We start from the raw sequence: 20,826 nt of genomic DNA, 5'->3' as shown, positions 1-20,826 counted from the left end.
CAACAAACTTGCCCTGGACTTCATCGTCAAAACACAGCAGCTCGTGCCCCCCCCCCCCCCCTCTCCCCCAGGGAAGCAATAAACACTTTCCCCCTGACGGGAGTCACATGCCTGCCGCTGGTCGGGCACAAAGTCAAACACAATGATACATCTGTATTCGGTCCCTCATAATCAGCCACATTGTTTGATACGTGAGCAGCTCCACTCCTTCTTTATCTTGATCTTCCAGACTGGGAGACTCCGGTTCTCAGGGCGCAGCAGACAATATCCGACACTTGTTTTATTCCCTGGGCCACGACGTGCCAAGACCTTGAGCCACGGGTTGTGGTTATGACTGGATTCCCAGTCGTCGGGTGGGCACTGTGTCTTCTTGGGCTGTGGAGGAGGGGGGTGGGGGGGGGGCGGTTGCCACAAGTTGCTGTGAAGAATAGTATCGTGGCCCCCCATTCCCATGCTGTGAAGGACAGGGACAGCTGCGGAGGGGAGTGCTCCAACAACACCTGTGAGCAGACCATTTGTCAAATGATTTGTGGGAAGAAGCGGGTGAATAGGAGTGTGTGTGTGTGTGTGTGTGTGTGTGTGTGTGTGTGTGTGTGTGTGTGTGTGTGTGTGTGTGTGTGTGTGCGTGTGCGTGTAGAGGGGTAACTTAAAAAGAGTTTTATCTCGGGACCACACACAATGAAATGGCTGTTGATTTCCTTCTCAAACACACCTGTGCATCTGGGAGAGAAACCTTGCACCTCTATTCCATCTCCTACTCATACAATGAAAGTATGAAATTCCTATGTTGTTGTTTTTTGGGGGTATAATGGTCAGAGAAAGATTATCCTTCACGCTCACAACTGGCTCGAATCGTGTTCACAAGATTTCATAGTTTTTATTAGCATTCTTTGTCAGAAGTTTGAGTTGAACATGAGTTTTTCAACCAAAGCAACAGTTCAGGATATTTAAACCACCAAAAAACAACAACCATAGTTGTGTTGGATGTGATGACGTGATGGATGTTATATATATGTATATATATTAACCTTGTCTAACCTGGGAACTGAGAAATGAACTTGTTGTTTAGAGGAACCACTCTTATCTTCTAACCCGTCCACAACTACTGAAAAGCAACACCATTAGTCTAAAACTTGTGGCAGAAGATAACAGTTTGACAAGACGAAGAATCCATACACAACAACCGCTCATGAAACCTAAGGGACGAGGCCCCGGTTTTATGCTGAAACATCTATAAATTAACTCCCACAAATCCTTTGCTCAGAGGGCTCCCCTTTGATTAGACGGTTGATCTTTTAACAGCGGCCAATACCGGGGGGCCGGGGGGAGGATTTGATATTTAAGCATCTCTTTATCCTCTCCCTTTTGAAATGTCAAGTTCAAAAGATCCCGACCGGCGGCCTTGATCTGTGAGCTAAGACGACCCGGAGAATCAGGGCGGGCAACTCCCCCGACCGCGAGACGGGTCCCAGGAGGCGACGCTCCGAGGTTTATTAGCCGTGATTCTGTTAAGAGTCCGTCAACAGGCCTTGTGATGTTTGGCCCTCTCGCTCCGCTCCTGACCCGGCCTCTAATGCAATCAAGGTCGCCCGAAAAATCGAATTGAAACGCTCGTAGCTTCCCCCCCCCGTCAAGTCAAAAGTTATTCAATTAGGACACTTTCCCAAGCAGTGGCCGTGTGTCGTGTCGTTTCAGCGCGTGTAAAACAAAAGGCAAACATGAAGCGCGGTTTTGATGTCCATGTAGACGGGAGGAAACGGAGGAGCCTGCCAGAGTCAGTGAATGAAGCGACGCCAGTTCATTTAGAGCCAAACAGAGCGCGATGCCCGCTGGAGGCCAAAATAACACCAATATGACTATTTCACCTTCATGCTACACACTTTACTTTTAGGAAATGTGCAGCATTTATAGGGGGACATTGTGACTGTACATACGTGTTTAGATATCCAAATATATCTGGAGTTCAAGCAAAAAAAAGCAAAATGAAGATAAATAATATGATTCACTGAAGTTTAAACAGTTGAAGTAGTGTCAAGTTTTTCAAGTTTCAGTGTGACCTCCTCACTGCGAACACGTCAGCACCTTCGACAGCATGACTGCCTCTTATTAAAAGCGGCGCTCTTCTGATTTTACACATGAGGATCAGTTTTCTACTGTGGAGGGAAGTACTCAGCCTGTGGGAGCAGCAGTATGTAGACATTGTGGCTCTAAAGTGGGGCTTGGAGTCAAGTCCGGGGGGGTATAATTGGAAGTGTAGGTTCCAGGGTTTAAAGTTTTTTAAAAATCAGGAGATTTTGTCCTATGTTTTTCTCTTGCAAGTCCCCTAACTCCACTGCGGTCCCAATTTGATATGGCAAAATATAGAAGAATGCAATGAAAAACACATCATAGTCCCAGCAAAAGAAACAAACTCCTTGTGAAACCCCAAGTGAAAAAAATTACAATAAAAAAGGACCCAACAAAAGCACCTCTATCCGCTGAGTAGAGAAAATGACTTTCACTCTTCTACTTTAAAAGAGTATTTGGTCTTCATATACATTATGACCTACACACTGTCTGAGCCATTTGTTCAGCTTTTTGTGTTGTACTCACCTGTTCTATGTTTATAAAAAAATAAACACTGGTTTGGTCAAGTTTTGGTTTACATCCATGAAAATGGGACATACAAACAACCCAACATCTTAGTTCCTACAGCTATTTCATGGGCTGCTGAATAACAAAATATAATAAAATAATAGGGTTTTTTGCCTTTTTTTGCTTTTGTTCTGCCTCCATAAAATTCAGTTTACAGTGATATGTTGAACTACCACAGAGAGCCTCGGGAGCCGAGTACAACCTGAACATGTTTTGGGGTCAGGTTCTCCTTTAATGTCGGAGACAACATGGTGTGTTTTGGAAGCACGACTTTGCTGACGGCTAATCTCTCTCACTCTTACCCGCTTAAGGTTTTGAATTATTTACCCAATGTAGCACTCAAAACCCAGACATGCATCACGTGGTCACTGCGTGCGTGCAGGAGAGGGCGGCGCCGTGATCTTTGGAGATGTGTGTTGTTGTCTCATCATGTCTCTGCCGCCGGGGTAACGAGTAATGCTGCTCGGATGTGTCCAAGTCATTAAAGAATCACTGATGTAAATGACAATCCCAGCAGGAGAGGGTGGGGGGGGGCGATCAGACCAGGCTTTAGACTTTAACACATAACACGTGGCCGTGCTTCTGTTGCTTTGTGCTGTGGCCCTTTAGCGGGCACGACGTGTTCTTTTTTAAGGGCCCCGTCGATATCCCTGTTCCTGCTCTCTGCTGGGCAGCAGATGCCAACCTGGCTGGAGGTGGAGGAGGCCCACTGCGACGTGACTCCTCCGGTCCTGCGGGGGGCGGGGGGGGGCGCTTTGCACAGTCTCAGATCTCAGGCTTGGCTGTTTGTGGACATGGTTTCCAAAAAAATACAAAAATGTGTTTGTCTGAAGCCGGCGAAGGCACTGTTATACGGTACCGGCCGGCGAAGCAGGTGATGACTATGCAGCCCCTCGGGAGCCATCACTTGTTAAATGCTGCTCCGGATGGGGTCTGTTGTGTCAATAGGTGTGCATATTTAATAAGTGTGACACACGGCGCAACTTAAACAGAAGGCTAATCCCTCCTCGTCCCACGGCCTGAAAGGACTCAGTGACAGATTCGACATTGATCATTGGGAGTGGGGGGGAGGGGGGGGGGGGTGAGGCATTCCTCAGAAGCTGTAAAAACACTTAATGGAGCAGTTACTGGGATCTTTGGGACATCTTGGAAGAGGAAGCAGGAGAAAAGAAGAATGCAGAAATTACTGCCAATTCAGAATGTATTCAGCCTTAAAGATATGTACTCTCCACTAAAACCTTTACTATATGAAATATAATTATATAAATTGATTTGGTTAAACACTTCAGATCGAATGATAATCTCCAACATCCCATTCAATGTATTCACAGAATAAAGATGTAGGGTAAACACACAGCATTGTTAGTGACTTAACCACATCGGAGTCCCTTTCACAACAGGGCATGCGGAATGGCCCAGACGTCTGTTTCCCCGGCAACCCCATCCCGCTCCTCCTCCAACCTCTCCATGGGTGGCGTCCATGCCAGATGCCCAAACCACCCCGAATGACTCCAACCTGACACCGGGGTCTGCTCCTGTCACCCTCTGATGATGTCAGAGGAACCACAGGGGAGACTTTGGCTAAGATCAGATTCATGTTCTCGTCTTCGCCTTGAGGGATTCTGGGAGTTTTTTGCTGCCGGGGGGGGGGAGGTGGAGTGAGGACAGCCAGAAATAACTTACCAAGGCACAAAGACTATGGCTTGCTCCAAACTTTGTTGTGTTAAAAGTGGAATGCCTCGGTGGCGGTGCGTAGCGTTCCGATGTTCCCGAACCGCCTGGTTGGTTCGAGCGTGTTTCAACGAGAGAACAAAAAGGCTTTATTTAATCACGACGATTGTCAAAGTACACGATAGAACAAGTGATTCGACGTAAGCTGTCGCAGCTCTAAGTAAAATCCAAATGTGCTGCGGGTTTATCTCGGTCCCACTATTCTGCCCGTGATAAAAGCACACACACACACACACAGAATTTTCTAGGAACACAATGCTGGCCGCACCATAATCCCTTATGGTGAGCAGGATGTCTTCATCTGGTTGAGATTCAAGTTTTTTATTGAGTTGAGGATTTTCCAGCTAACCAAATAGGCCAATTCCTAAAAACAGAGGTTTTGGTCCAGCTTTATCAAATTATGGTTTTTTAAACTGTCAGCAGAGAAATTCCAGGGAAGTTTGATACACTATCTGTGTTTTGTAAAGTATAGACAACAGAAAAACAAAAAACAAATGACATGCATGAAATACACCTAAATAATAAGAAAGGGTTGATAGTGTTCAAGTCAGTGTGGAGCGTTGACACGTCTCTATTGTGACATTTCGATAGCAGAAGAAGCCCCACAGGGCAGATTCCCGGGACCTCTAAATGTGAGCTGCAGGGGCAGATCACATTACAGCCTTCATCAGACACGTCTTCGAGGAGACAGGGGCCGTGTCTGGCAGCCACTGAATTGCCCCAGAAGTCAACTCGGCACCGCGCGCCTCTCTAATAAACGCTGTCTCTGCGACTCGGACATCACTCTTCGGTGTCCGATGTTTATCTGTGAACAAAGCCTGTTGTCACATCCCACAACCGGATCTGTGACGTCTCGCCACTCGGGGGGGCACAGACAAGCGGCCACTTGGGGTAGAAAAATCTATTCATTCCACCCGCGTGCCGTGGAATCCGTGTTAAAAGACTCTTGACGCGGCCAGAATGGAAGTCGTTTTGTTTGATCTCTATTCGATTTAAATTCAGCTCATCTCACTTCAGCCTGCCCGGCTGTTTGTCTAAAACATCTCCCACACAGCTGCAGACCGTGTGACAAAGCATTTAAATACAAAAGGTTCTCGTTCTTATTTAAAAGATAAATGTCAAAACTTTTTCCCCCCCAAACATTTTTGGGATTGTGATTTAAGTAAAAAGTTTTTTTTAACGGGCAAAAAACAGTTCCTGTAGGCTGCTTATGTTTAACAACATTTCACTTGAAATAAGTGTGAAATCGAGTTGGCTTTGGATCAGTTGGAATGTTTGTCAAGCAACGTATCGTTGAAATATTCATCAGAAAATAAGCAATTGTTTGATCTGTCAAGCCAATTTAAAGCAAAAAACATTGCTGGTTTCATCTTTAAAATGTAACTAGAATGAAATATCTTTGGCTTTAGGGGTGTCACCTTGAGCTCGGTAAAATTGTGAATTGTATTTATCACTATTTTCTAACATCTTATAGACTGAACTACGGGCCAAGCAACAGACTTCTTTCCTTTCTAACATAAACTGCAGATGAATCAATAATGAAATCTATCGATAGTAGCAGAACTTGGTGGTGTTACAGTGAGACGGAGCACACAACGGAGATATTCCGGACAAATTCCACCGTCCGATCAACAGTTGCTGCTGGTTTTTCCAGCTAATTTTCTGCCTGTCTTGCTTCTCCTGGGACCCTTGAACAAAGAGACGAGGCCTCTGGGGAATCTGCCAAACAAACGCCCCGCAACCACGAAAGCGAAAGACAAAGAATAATTAGGCCTGCGCTATGAATCAGCTGAGAAGGATAGCATGAAATTGGAGTAAAATCTGTCCGTCTAGCATTGCACTGGTGGTTGAGCCTCGGGGGGGTGAGGGGAGGGGGGAGGGGGGGGGGGTTGCGAGAACATTTACAGACTCCCTAATCCTGCTCCGTGCATGATATCATGCACAGACATCCATCCGCTCCCTTCACACGGCGTTTATTTGAAGAGCACATTGCGTCGAGCATTTTGAACTAAGAGGAACTTGGTGTTGAGGATTTTCCGCTGTGCAGATAGAAAAACCAGAAAAAAAGGAAAGGTTTGGTTATAACAAGACAATTAGAGATGGAGGACTAATCAGGAAAAAAAAAAAAAAAACCTGCCAGATGCATGCCCACATCCACGCCACGGCGCAGCCCATTAGCACGAGGGGGGAAAACGCCACGAAAGCCGCTCTGCTTAGAGCCGAGGTCGTCATGAATATTCATACGCACATGTACGCGCTGAACCCCGAGATGTCGCTTCGCCATCAAAGTCGGATTCGGATCTAAATTTGACGACAGATGCGAACGCAAGCTCTCGTGACGGGAGAGTCCCTGGCACAGCGCCCGGGAACCGCGAGGAATCTGCGATACTAATGCGAAGCGATAGTAGATGCATTCCACGAGATAAAAAAAAAAAGAGATCATTTCAATTTCCATGGCTCGAAGGAAAACAACTGTGTGGAACAGGATTGTACCCGCTATCGAGCTGTTTCAAGTTGACCTGAAGGAAAAACCAAACTTGTCTTTTAGGATTAAGAGAAGAGTCCGTAGATGTTTGCAATCCAGAGATTAAGTCATTGAAGCGAAAAGGTACGAGAGGCTGTACTTTATCGTCCAATGGACAGGGGGGGGGGGGGGGGGGGGGGTTTAGGCCGGCAACACTCGAACTGTTCAACCATTATTGAAGATAAAGTACTGCCTCAAGTATTATTGTATTATTGCTTTTAGCGAAATTACCAATTGTAAGTAAATAGCTGCCTTTCAGCACAAAATAGTATTAGCCACCAAATGTTTTGTATCTCGTTTTTCAGCAGTCTAGAGAAAAATAGTCCCCGTACGTGCATGTAAACACCGTCTCTCGTCTCATTCATTCACATCGCTCATGACGTCCACCTGAATCGTCCGGTTTGAGAAAGCTCGCATTGCCCCGAAAACGATCATTTGTGGGATTTCCCATCTTCCGCCACCAAGCTGAAAGCTAAAATGTCAACTAACGGTCGCGCAAAATCTAACCTGTTACCCCCCGTGACTCACTCTCAACCAATCAGAATGCTGAATTTCATCTACCTATATTATAAATAGGGTTTAATCAATGAAGGAGGGGGGGGGTGTGTATTGTATTAACTGAATATAAATAACACATTGTGATTTTCATCCTTCATTGGGGGGGCTAATGTTTAATAATACTATATTATTGTATATCAAATATATACTTGCATCTTTCTTAATAATGTCACACAAATCAGAAAAACACACAATTTGTGTCCTAAGCTTGTGAGTAGGTCAATTATTCACAACGAAAGTTTCATTGGCGTGAAAAAACGCTATAGTCATGTCTCAGGTTGCGTTAGAGATATGACTCTGAAACAGTTATTTTTGGTGGCTGTCATATTAAATCACTTTCCCCGTCAGGTGTTAACACGCCTTTGTGCCATTTGCTCCTCAAATATCAGGGAAATGACAGACATTACCTGTCGTTTTGTTACATGAGAATCCCTTCAGTACTGAATGCTGGGGATGAGATGGTTGCCAAACTAAATATATATTTTTTGCGTTCTGCAGGTGACACTGACACATTATTTTGACTGCTTGACATAAACCTTTGGGGCAAAAGAAATCAGAGGAGTTGGAATTCCCCGGGACAATGACGGGGTTTTAAGGGAAGCCTTGAGCAAATACTGACAAGTCGGTGGCATCTGTATTGTTCTAGAAAGAAAGATACCTGGTGTCCATTTCAACCGAACAGACCAAAAAGATACAAGTGAAATCTCTAACCAGTGACATAGTGCTGTGGTCACATTTCACACAAGCCCAAACCCCTCGGGATATAAAGGGGAATCAGTGCTTTCCACCCAGTATGGAGGCTTTTAAGACCCTTATCAAAACTAGAAGTTGGGCTGTAGATAATATGATGGTCATTGCTTATTACATTGCACAATTCCTAAAGTTATGGGACAACATTTTTGGGAAAATATCCCCTCAGCAACAAGTGAAAGGTGTAGCTAAGCGGACAATATAGCCCGTTGGGACTGCTAATGACAACATGTATGGGTGGTGAATTCATTCAACCCACATGCTTAAATTATAGTAAGGCTTAAAATGATTGAAATGTGGTCTCAGGTAGCTGGCTGCTTGCCGGACGCCTGGACCACACCGCGCGCTCGAATGAAGTTAATCCCGCTGTCTATTGGGAGTGCACCTCTTTCCTGTTTGCGCCCGCTCTTTCAGTCAGAACTGTTGACGACAACAACAACAAGCGCAAAGTAAACATTCCCAGGCTCTGTCCGGTGCACTCAAATAGAACAAGATAAACAAGGGGGCATGAGAGAGGTGTGAGAGGAGACACAGGATGGAAGCGTGGGGAAAGGGGGGAGGGGGGAGAAAAGGCGGGAAGGCGTCAAAAGTCCATTGTGGTGTACGATTTCTTCGTAACGTGAGCCCCCCCCCCCCCCCCCCCCCCTTGCTTGTTGCCCCCCACAGAAGAATGTCGGATGGATCGGGCGTCAGGTGTGTGCAGCTGCTGGTTGAGCTCTGTTCGCAGCCCGGAGAGGGGGGAGAAGAGGGAAATAAAGGCTCCTCAACACGCCAATACTGGGGTTTTATTAGTATTATTTCTTTCTCTCCTGGTGGCACTGATGGGACTGCTGCCAAGACTTGGATCGAGGCCCGAGAGAGTGCCATGTGTCCCACAGATGGGCCTTCTGAATATCAGGGGGCATCATGTGCAGATGGCAAATTTTGCTTGAGAAGAGTTTTAGAGACAATTGGCCAAAAACGGCTCAGGACGAAAATAGTACCGATGTATAAAATCAGGAGGGCGTCCTTGAATATAGACGATTGCATTTATAAATAATTGCATTGTTTAGCATTCAAAACAGGTCTGTTGAGCCTCATAATGAGCAACAAGAAATGTTCACATGGTGGTGCTATTGCTACAGCTGAAACAAACTAAATAAATCTTATAAAGGATCTGATTTAGCCACCGTAGTGCGTTTACATATTTACTCAATCCTGTTCTGTACTTATCTGTTGGAGCTTTTGTTACACACTGAACGTAATTTAGTGTCGTCTAAAGACCTTGAGAATATTGAAACTAAAATGTGAGACAGTATCAATTCAATCTGCTACAGAGGTTTTGCTTCTGGTGTGAAGCTGCTTATGTGTTGGTCAACTCAGATTCCACATGGTCCTGAACCCCAGATGACCCGCCTGGTTCCAGTGGTGGAAAGATGTTTACTGGAGAACAGTTTCGGAGGATTCTTAACAGCTAAAAATGGGACGGTTTTCTTACATTAATATAAAGTTTCAGGGAGAATTTAGGCAGCCTCAACAGACTGGTGGTCCACTTTAAAAGCTGCAAACTGGTGCTTTAAGTACAGATATTATGTCCCAATGATATATTCTGGGCTTTAGAAAAACATGCTTCTACATTCATCACACTGCTTTTACAATACTGAATAAAAACAAATCAATCCAGTGCAAGCAGTGCAGCCAAATCCAATATGTGGGTTTTCAAACAGGCTTTTCAGAAACATCCCTCTCAGCACTCTTCCGGCGCAATGAGAAAAAAAATCTGATGCGATACCCCCGCAGCCCTTTCAACGCTTTTTAAAACTGAATACAAAAGATAAAGGTACGTTTTGCTGCTGGATACATCGTTCAAGGTGCAGATAAAAGTCCAGCTGATGTTTCACTCCCTCTCATGAGTGTTTTCCTACGTCCCTCTTCTTGATTGAGAACGCTCTTAAACAAACGTCTCCAGGCTCCCGAGACACGTCCCGTCTTCTCGAGGGCGGGCCGTTCCCTGTGTAGATCTTTCACTCAAGCTGAATGATGTGCTCCGAATAGCACAGCGGCCGTGGATGTTTTCGGGCAGTTTTTCCACCACCGGAGAGGTACTCGATAAGGGAGAATTTCCCTCCCAGAGGGGCAGGGATCAAACTACAGAGGCAGCTGTTGGGATATGAAATCCCCCTCGAACATCAACCATCGACTCACTGCCGAGTTACATCTACACATTCAACACAACAAGGCCAATGAAAACCCTTCAATTTGGGCTTGAGGGAGGATGTCGGCTTGGCTCATGCCAGCCAAACAGCTACAGCTTTAAATAGTCGACATGTCTCGGATCTTCAGTGTATGCACGGGTGTAAAATTCCAGAATGACAACAAAGGAAGTGCTTTTCAAGGAAATCAATGTCCGCTTATCTCTGTTTGATTAAATCAAGCGATAAATCAAATGTTGTCAAACTTCAGCATTGATTTGGCAACATCTTTTTTCATCATCCATTGTTTTTTTTGCCAAATCAAAGCACTTGTTCTTGGTTTGTGGAAGATTGTTAAGTGTTGAAGAAGTTACTACTGACAAAAAAACTGCTTATTAGTGGAAAAGCTAACTAAAGGATGTGATCTCTTGCCTGTATTTATTACGCATTGTTCTGTCCGTGGAGACAAAAGCTCGCTTTAACTTGAATAATCAGTGAATGTTAGTTGAATTAGCTCACATATGCCTAATGCTGCAGCAGGGCACCTTTAGTGCCACAGGGATCAAACGGCACACTCTCTTTAATGAAAACAATGAGCCAATACATTAGAATACAGGGCCGTCACGCCTGGCTATCACTCAGGCAAACGCACTAATCCCACACGAACAACTGCAGCCAACAGCTGCACACTTGGGTGAAGGTATTCTCAGGCGCAGAGGAGGATGAAGAAGAGGTCAGGGGGCGCAGACATTATTTACGCAAGGGGATTGACTCAATGGGACACCCTACGACTGACGTTTGGGTCCGTCACTACTTTACTTAATGCAGAAACCCCATTTCTTATCTGGCTAATAATGAATGATTGATGATGTCTTAGCAGTCACAGCTAAGCAGGAAGTCTTCCTAAATATCATGCATGTATAAATAAATAATCTGATGTGAGGAAGGCCTTCGGTGATTGGCAGCTTTAAATAGTCTACACATTTATTTGCGGTGTAGTTCCAGATTCATTCAGTCTGACCTTGAAGTCGAAAACAATTTTAATATCTCAATTACAAGATTGGTAGTTTGAGGGCTCTCATTTAATTAAGTGTATTATTCTGAATAGAATTGAAGAATATCAATGGCTTTATGTAAATCACAATGAAATGAAGATTTAAGACCAAAGAACACTGGCAGTTACAGCATATCTTATGGCATATATCTTTTCAATTCTTATTGTTTATTAGATGGATACATATATACTGTTTTAGCATGTGAAGAACTCCATTTACTTTAAACCAAAAAAAAGGGAGCTTCAGTTAGAATCAGAGGGCTTTCCATCAAGGGGGACGTGAGCTGTCTCTTGGAGGCTTCACTGGGCTAAAGTGGTAAGCTACCGTGTCCCTTGGCTGCTGGAATGTCTTCAGATGAGAGACAATGCTTTTGTTTATTACTCATGCCAACGCTGTCTTAAATAGTGTCAACCTGCTGCAGACATCGTCTCTCCCAGGCAGCTGTCTAAGTTCATCTGAACACAGGTTCTGAAAAAAAAGTTGAGTCTGAAATTTTCAGCAAAAGTTAATCCATCGGGGTGTCAAGAGAATGGATACTTCAGTACAGAGTTGATAGAGGTTTGTCTTGGAGGGATGGGGGGGGGGGGGGTTGTGTTGGCATTGGGGGTGTTTCCCCATCAATTTCCATTTCTGCAAATTTCTGAGGCCAATGAAAACAAGACCGCCAGCTAAAGGATGTTGGCGCATGCGTGGCCCATTTTGGTTATCAAGCAGCCCGAGCTACGTCGCTGGCTACGACTTTGTTACCATCTACACTTTTTAAACTTAAAAGGGGCAAAGTGCTCAGATCAGACTTTACATAAAACTTGCTTGTTAATAGTTAATCCAATGCTGATTTAGAGCTTTTAATGGGATTTCTTGACAATACGGAGGACACTTTAGAATATCACCCACCTCTAAAAGGCAATTAGGCTGCACCATTGTGTTGATTTTGCATGTTGGCAGCATTTGGGTGAAACACTCCTCCTCCTGAGTGGCTAATAAGTCACCTGAAGAATCACTGCAGAATTTCCTGGGGTTTTTCTGTGCTAACAAATAAATAGTCAAAACAAGAAATTCAGCAGATTTGCAGTTTGATTTGTGCTGTTTTTGTTGTTTTTCCCCCAAATGCGTCTGCATCATTATTGCATCACTCTAGACACTCATTAAATCGTTTGAAGTTAAAAACATGTTTCATCACACCATTTTGGGATCCCAACGGATATTTTACACAACCAAAACTTTTAAAGGTCCCCTCAGAGCTTTAAAATGCACCGAAGGATAAAAACTCTTCTGTATTACATAAAGGCATGAATTAAGCAGTCGAGCGCGTATCTACCATCCGATGCGTGTCCTCTTAAAAGCTCTGCCACTACTCTGATTTACTGCACCCGGATCACTCGCCCCTTCCTGTAACACAACGGGCCCATCATACTGATGAACACTGGTCCGTGAGATCAATATGGAGTATGTGGGCGTACGATGCATCAGCCATGGGACATGTTAGGTTTTCCTTTTTTCCCGTCATAAAATGGATACATTTTCATTTCCATGCAGGAGAGATGCTTTTAGCCACAAAGTGTATTTGCAGTAAGTGCCCCTCAAGCTCCATTAGGGAGATGGTCAGTTTTGACAGAGCCTTGCCTGGGAAGCTCTTCGGAGGGCCGGGGTCTCTATCAGTAGGCAACGACCTAATCCAAAAACAGACAGCTTTACTCCGTCTCCAGGGGAGGTCCAGGGGAGATGAGGATTAAATAGCGGTAACCCAATTAAGACAAGGCTGACGGGAGTAAAAAAACAGGGATTTAAGGGAAAAAGAGGTTTAACGTTGGGACACAGTGAGTGTTGTCCTGTTGTGATATGCTACGAGGAGAAGGAGGTTTACATTTAATTGAGTCTGAAGATAATCTATCGGTGAACATGAGGTCGGCCTTTGTGGATAGGAGCGGGGGAAGGAAACGATTCACATGAGAATTCCTAGTTTTATTGTTCTCAATATTGATTAACAGAATGGAAGAAAAAAAATCTTTCATACATCCAATTTGTTTTCTGTAAAACCCGCTTATTTGACTAATTGTTTCAGTTTCAATTAGCTCCGTAACAGCCTAAACCCTCAACTTAACATTCCCTGACTTTGCCGCAAACTGATTAATTAATCAGTCTTACTGAAATGTCTTTTTTGCATCATTGTAAATTGTATCTAATTGGATTGTGGGAGTTTTAGGACTCAAGACATTTGAGGACGTGACCTTCAAGGGACGAGGTCGCACTGTTTTAACTTTTAAAGGACGGTGTGTGTGGGATTCTGTGACATCTAGTGGGATGTTTGCAGATTGCAACCATCTGAAAACCCGAGATTATAAACTCTGCTTTCTGTAAGTGTGTTAACTGGCGGGTGCAAAATGTTGAATAACCCATTTGCCTCATAATAACACTAGTTTAGGAGCACCCGAGGTCAGTCAGTGGTTGACCGATAATACAGCCCCGGGTCTGGTTCATCTGTTCTGGGCTACCGTAGAAGCTTTAACGCTGAATACGAAGGACTTATTCCAAAACCAACAAAAGAAATCTTGGCAAAAGGTGGTCGTGAACTGATAGAAAAAGGAATGGATCCCCCTGAAATAGCTATTTGCTCAAAAGAATATCTTTAAAGTAAAGAAAATATCTCAAATAGAGGCTGCAACTCCTGACCCTTTAAAGTCCTTCAGGGGAAACGTATGCAGTCCGGTGTCTTAAGAACCTGCCTCTTCACATCATGTTGCTATTACTGGCTGGCTCTGCCTGAGGGATAACAAAGACTCTGAACGCGTCCTGCAGAGAGAACCAAGTTAGGTCCCGCGGTCTGCGGTCCTTAAGATGTGTGTGTCTCTGTGTGTGTGTGTGTGTTTTTTTTTTTTTTTTTACAGCAGCCTTGTTAAATCTTTGATAACTTATCCAGACTCTGCAGCAAAACAAAAAAAAATCTTCTAAAACAAAAAAAAAATGAAAACTGTCACGTGGTGAGATCTGTTCAAAGGTAGAATGCAGCTAATTAAGGTGTTGGTGTTGGTTCCCGGTAATTACGCGTTAATTAAGACCTTCAGTCGCTTTACGACTCGGAGACTTTCGACTGTAAACAACTGAAACGAGCACGAATATTTGGGGCAAAGTCTCAAATTAGTGGAGAGCAACACACATTCAACATTTGGCTAATTCCACTGGTTACATGTTAGCTAATTAACTCACATGCACCGACGAGGCGGGGACCCACTAACAGGCGAACTGCTAATTAACCACTAAAAAAAGAAACAAGTTGTATACAAATTAAACCGCGCACCGCGTCATTCAACTTAACAATTTATTTTGTTTCATTAAAACGTCGAGATAAAAAATAAAAAGGCACCATTGGTCACTTAATTCGCCGTGCACCTTCACTTGAAAAAACTTCTCCGCTTCGCCACCCCAAAAAATGGCGCGTTCGGTTCTCGCTCTTTTAACTCACCGCTGCAGTGGAGGAGGCACAGGTGGAGGAAGAAGGTCGGGAGGGTTCCGCGCAGGAGAGCCATGGGTCTTTGCGACGACAACACAAAAAAAGAAGATAAAAGCTGTGCTCGTCGTATCCAGTCCGGGGAACAATGTGAAGCGGTGAGAAGTTGAGACCAGCCAGCCAGCAGCACCCGGAGAGAGAGAGAGAGAGAGAGGAGACTGAGGAGGAGGAGGAGGAGGAGGAGGAGGAGAGGAAGGGAGGGAGCTCAATTAAAGACTCGGGCTGGTGGGGTCCTCCTGTTGTCGAGGCGCTGCGTGCGGTAGAAGCAGCTTATCGGTGTTTTCCTCTGCCACTTCCAGCTCCTAATTCACACGGACAAATTTTTTTTTTCTCACCCCGCTCCTTGGTTTTGAAAGTCCTCAAGGTCACAAAAACAAGCGTTCCTTATCACCCCTGCACACCTTTTGGCCTAAAATCACACGGCCTGTATTAAGCTGGGACGTTGCATTTGCGTTTCCACAAGAGTTGAAGAAAGTGATGAACCCGTTGACACGCAGGGCCGTAAATTCAATTGCAACGTGCTGCACTACATTTCGGGGAAATAGGCTTATAATACTATTTAGATGAGATTGATAAAGGTCACACGTCTGCGAACTAGCTTAGTTTATGAGTGGTGGCGGAAAGCATTCAGATTTGCCACTTGAGGTACTGATACTACACAGTAAAAGCAAGCAACAAAAATATAGAAAAATATCCTCTATTCTATCATGATGTTATTTCTATAGTTTATGTAAACTGTCTTTGTTGTTTGAGGCAAAGCGCATGATGATTATTGTTATTATTGGGTGTTATAGATGAATGTACTTATTATTTTCTCCATCAATGAATGAATATTTTGGCTTGTAAAAAAAGTGAATGAAAACTAATCGTAACCGTAAATTTTGTCCAACTAAAAGTCTAATCTAAAATGTTTGTGCTCAAAAATCTTAATTTTAAAATGCACATGGTCTTAAGCTGTCCAATACGAGTAAAGGTACAAAGTTGCATATACATTTACAGACTCAATGGTAGCACTTAGAACAGTTAAAGAGGCCAAATTGAACAGATGCCGATGCGAGACGTCGACGGCCTCGACGCCTGCTTTCAGAAAAGGCCAAACAACCCTAAAAACACACAGAACCAGGAGAAGAAATTTAGTGGATGGAAAGTACCGAGAACACCGGGCGGACGCAGATGGCTGGCAAAACGGGAACCACCTTAAGTAATTCGGTTGTTCGGATTAATAGATCACTAAAGCCATTTAGTCCGTCCTGCAGGAGAGAACCCGAGGCGAGACGTTAACAGAACTGGGGTTGATTCCCGGGTCAAGTGACTGGTTTGGGTTAGCCAAGGTGATCATGACACCTGATTTGTTTGAAGATGGAAAAAATGTGAATTTTTTATTCAGGGATGTACTGTTCCTTTAAGTAAAGTACTTGACTAAATGTAGATGTATAAATTCAACATCCGAACACTACATTTCAGCTACCTCAGACCCTTTATCAGTTGGTCAAGCATTTAAAAGACATTCACAATTAACTAAAGATCTGTGGACATTGCGGTAACGCCTTTCTTTATTTTTTATTCATTCGTATCTATTCTTTTATTAAACGTTGGGATTTTCGTTTTTTCAATACTCCATAAATAGTGAAGCATAAATCAACTTTATTTAAAATACCACAAACTGAACATTGATAAATATATTTAGTTTGTGGTATCTTAAATAAAGTATATTTATCACTGCCTGAGGATTCCATGTGGTAATTATTGTGATATATATCACAATAATTACCACATGGAATCCCCTAGCAGTGATAAGCACTTTTGGAACCATCTAAACGCGTTTTTTTCCTTCTCCCTTTTAATACTTCCAGATGCTTCGAGCTCGCCCACACATTTCTCCTCCTGGAAATATCTGGTCTAATTAATATTCCTCCTCTCACACAGCAAACCGGGATAACATTGTTATCACCACATCTCTCGGCACAGGCACGAATGAGGAGTAAAGTGAGCTGTCACGAGGCCCCGCGACGCCGCGCTTTGGGGGTTTTCGAGCAAAGGTCGAGCAAAGGTCACACACGCCGGACTTCCTTTCCGGGTAACGCCAGACGGGCTCCCGGTGCTTTCCTGGTGGAGTCACGTCGGGCCGAAACAGCTGCGGAGGGAGAGCTTCCTGGAGTCGGGTCACCCGGCTGTCCGGACCCGTCCGCACTGTAGGCCCCCCACACAGCTGTGGACGCGGCGCAGGTATCAGACGTGGAGACGGGGGCCCGCGCCTCCGGTTTCACCAGAGAGAGCTTCCGAGGTCCAGTCTCGACACTCATCCATTCATCTGGATACGTTGGATTTTATGATCACTTACCATTGCCACCTGAATCAGTAGTAAAAGTCATTTAATGGAGTCACAAATGTGGTAACCATGAGCGTTGGAGATTGAACCGAATTCATGAAAGCTGTGGTGACGATGCATCAATAAACATTAAGCTAACCAGTGATAAATAACTGAATGCATCTTCACCAGCTGCAGCATTAAAGTGATGAACACTTGAATGCTGTAATAATCATCTCTGAAACGGGTCATTCATTAATCCTGTGGTTAGCAAACCTTGTGTCAAGTAAATTGTATTTATGTGCCCAATATCACAAATGTCTCTCGGGGGGGGGGTTTACAATCCGTACAACACTCTGTCCTCATTTTGGTATCGGTTTCAACTCGCCCCCACAAAAAAAAACGTTACTTGGGGGGGAAATGGAAAACTGATAAAGAGCGAGTGAGGAGGGATCCCTTTCCCTCAATGGACAGATGTGCAATAGACATAAAAGATAAACCTATGTGGCTTGTGACCATTAATGTGGACTTTTTCCCCCGTTCCTTTTGTTGTTTTTAGGTTAAAGTATCAAATATTTCACAACAATGATAGAAAAGCACTTAATTTTGTTACGCAGCAGTACGAAACAATTGGCCTTTGTCAACTCTGAATACACCTAATATGAGCCTCATGTTGAAGGGACTACAGCAACAGCTGCCCACATGTGTAAAAGTGTATCTTTCACCTCATATCGGGAAATATTTGGTTTGGGTTCGAGCCATAGTTTCTCTCCACTCACGAGGAAACCATCTCTCACGTGAAATCTATCTACCTCTTACTCATGAGGTGTGATTCTAACCAGGCTTCTCCTAACTCGGTTTTTCTCTCCCTCAGAGGTTGGCCAACACATTCAAACCCCTGTTTGTTAATACACTGCAGCTCACTGTCCGCTGGCTCTCTGAAGAAAGCCCTCGTTACCCCACTGTAAACACGGTCCCCATGTGTATCGCACTATTCTTTTTTTGCACTTTCCTCACATTTTCTCTTAAATTCACTTGGAGTTATTTCCCTGCTGTCCTGGGTCAGGACAGGGACAGGCATGTGTTACATCCAGGACAGATGGTCCTGACAGCCTCTCCTACCCCTCACCTGCCACATGCAGCAGGAGAGGAGCTTCACCAGGACGGCATGACGTGCCGGAAATTCACGCTACGCCCTCGTAATTGAACGACCTCCCCTGACAAAGCCATGCGCTCTCATTACTCAACTTTGACTGGACTTTTTCTCTTAAATCTGTATTTATTGTGATTCTGTTTCATAGGATCCTTTGTTACCTTTTCTGATGACAAAAATGATTGTTATTGGTCAGTCAGTCAGACCAATACATATAAATAGCAATAGCGTAAAGTTTCATTTGCGCTACTTAAAAATCATCAAGGAAAGTTGCTAGTCAGAACCAGCGTTGCAGTAGAGGTGACTGAGGGCGTCGTAAAATAGTGGTAAAAATCAGTATTCCTCACTTTAATTCTTGGCTCACAGGCGTGAAAGTTGGGCCTCAAAAATATTGCTGGCCTTTGGAAATGAAGTCTTTTTAATGTGAGTGGAAAGAAAGTAAGAAGCTTGTGTGAAAAAAAAAAGTCTTTGAAGTGAGCGTAAAATCCCCGACCTCATCTGAAATCTCTCTTTTCTGCTGTAATGGAGGAGAGAGGCAGGAAAAAAAAGATGATTCCCTTCTGAGAACTCTTCGTTCTTACTGTATTTTTAAAATCTCGTCTTTTCTTTTCATTCCAAACATCTCTTGTGCTTTTGTGCTGCTGGAAAGCAAAGGACACGGAGACATTAATGGCTGAGAGAAATAACTGATTTATTATTTTAGAATGGGGGGGGGACGCCGTTAAATCTGATCTGACATGATTTAAGACAGGTCAGCGGAGGCAATACTCACTATCCTGTTTTTCCACAAACAAGATGAAAGTGTTGCAGGAGAGACCCACCTTCATCCAATTACCAAAAAAAAAAAGACTAAGGAAGATCCAAGGTCCAAGTCCAGCACGTACAGATGTCCGAAAAGGAAGGACGGAGGCAGCAGATGACGCTGATGACGGAAAGTGGAAGGAGGCGAGCAGGTGACCGAGACAGGTGGTCCGAAGACATCTGGTGGATGGATGGAGAACAACAAATGCAGAGGCCAACCAAGAGGATGAAAAAGGTGTCCGACTTCTTGATATGACTGGATTTAAACATTTCGGTCGGATGAGCTTAACCAGCAACAGCAGCGGTGTGTTGCGCCTCTTTTAAATGTCACAGGGGGGCTGAAAGGTCTTCCTTAAAGGCGCTGTATTCCGTGGCAGTTGTTCCTCGGGAAAGCCTCCTGGTGCTGGGTTTGATTTCAGGGTCTCGGGAGGAGAACAGAAGGCACAAAACGGATAAAAGAGAGGATACATTAACCCATGATAGATCTCCCCCCACCTGACCTACATGTGTTAAATTGTGTGTGTGAAATGATACGAGGTCCATCGTACACATGACAACTACACATCTGTAATTGTAACCCGGGCTTTGCTCAGTTCAAAGCAGTGAGAGCATCCTCATCCTCATCATATATGTCCTTTTTAGCCCGAAGTGAGCCCACACACCGGCTGCTCGCTGCTCACACAGATTGGGGGGCAGAGTGCATCACCACAGGGATGCCAGACAAAGTCAAGGAGCGATGGTTTGAGACAGACTCTGTCAGGGGAAGGGAAGGGAACCCACAAGCCTCTGAATCGGACCGGGAGAGAACTATGCGATTATTGAACTTTATTCCAGTTCTGTGTCAAAAAGCGAACCCTGTGTGCGGCTTTTTACCGCAGCGTGAGCGGCGCCATTGGAAGCGTTGGATGGAACGGGCCCTTATCAGTCGTGCAACGTTTTGCTGAGGCCACGTTTCAAAAATGCTGCAAGCGAAGCGCATCGTGTTGCAGCACAGAGCTGCCTGACTGGGCCTTTTGATTATACAGTATATTACCGTCCCATTTACTGCTGCAGTGACTGCAGCAGAGGGAAAGGACCTGGTGACGTTGTATTATAACACTATTAAATTATGTTTTTATTGCTGGTAATTTGAAAACTCACTTTTTCAAGAAATGTGACTTATGGACTGCTTAAGAAGGAAACAGAATGTGCCTTTTGTGGTGATAGTGGGTATGGGATGGTTGCATTAACACAATTGAGGGGTAAAAACAAGTCAATATAAATTGAGGATTTGCATTATTGAAGGCAATCACTTGAATATGAAATTGATGATTTGTTTGTTTTGGTGCTGTTTAAATGCATGCATTGTTTTTCCACTTCAGCGGAATACACTTTGCCAGAATGATCTCTTGTTCTGCACCCGGCGGTACGAGCAGCAGATGCTGAATAAATTGAGGATACAGTCAGAATCGATCCCGCTGAATTCCCCAAAAAAAGACACCATGTGCCTTCACCTCTCGTTAGCAGAGGGAGAAGTTTGCTGAGCTGGAGGCTTACAATCATTAGATATATACGACCCAGAATTTTTGGATTTGATTATTGCGTTGTGGAGATGAAGTGTGTGTGTGTGTGTGTGTGTGTGTGTCCATTTGTGTGT

At 44.2% G+C, this 20,826-nt stretch overlaps 1 protein-coding gene across 1 annotated transcript in view; it reads right to left on the bottom strand.

The window, feature by feature from the left end:
• The window catches only part of mcama (melanoma cell adhesion molecule a), a 33,642-nt gene extending 18,566 nt beyond the window's left edge, over window positions 1-15,076 (bottom strand). The window contains exon 1 of the mRNA XM_037467679.2: window positions 14,884-15,076. Coding sequence (XP_037323576.2) covers window positions 14,884-14,947 — 64 coding nt within the window. The 5' untranslated portion in view covers window positions 14,948-15,076. The remainder of the gene's footprint in view (window positions 1-14,883) is intronic.
• Between the last annotated feature and the right edge of the window lie 5,750 nt (window positions 15,077-20,826).

The sequence above is a fragment of the Pungitius pungitius genome, chromosome 16, assembly GCF_949316345.1.
Source record: "Pungitius pungitius chromosome 16, fPunPun2.1, whole genome shotgun sequence".
NCBI lineage: Eukaryota > Metazoa > Chordata > Actinopteri > Perciformes > Gasterosteidae > Pungitius > Pungitius pungitius.
The sequence above is the reverse complement of the archived record's forward strand: the minus strand, read 5'-3'. Positions and strand labels throughout refer to the sequence as shown.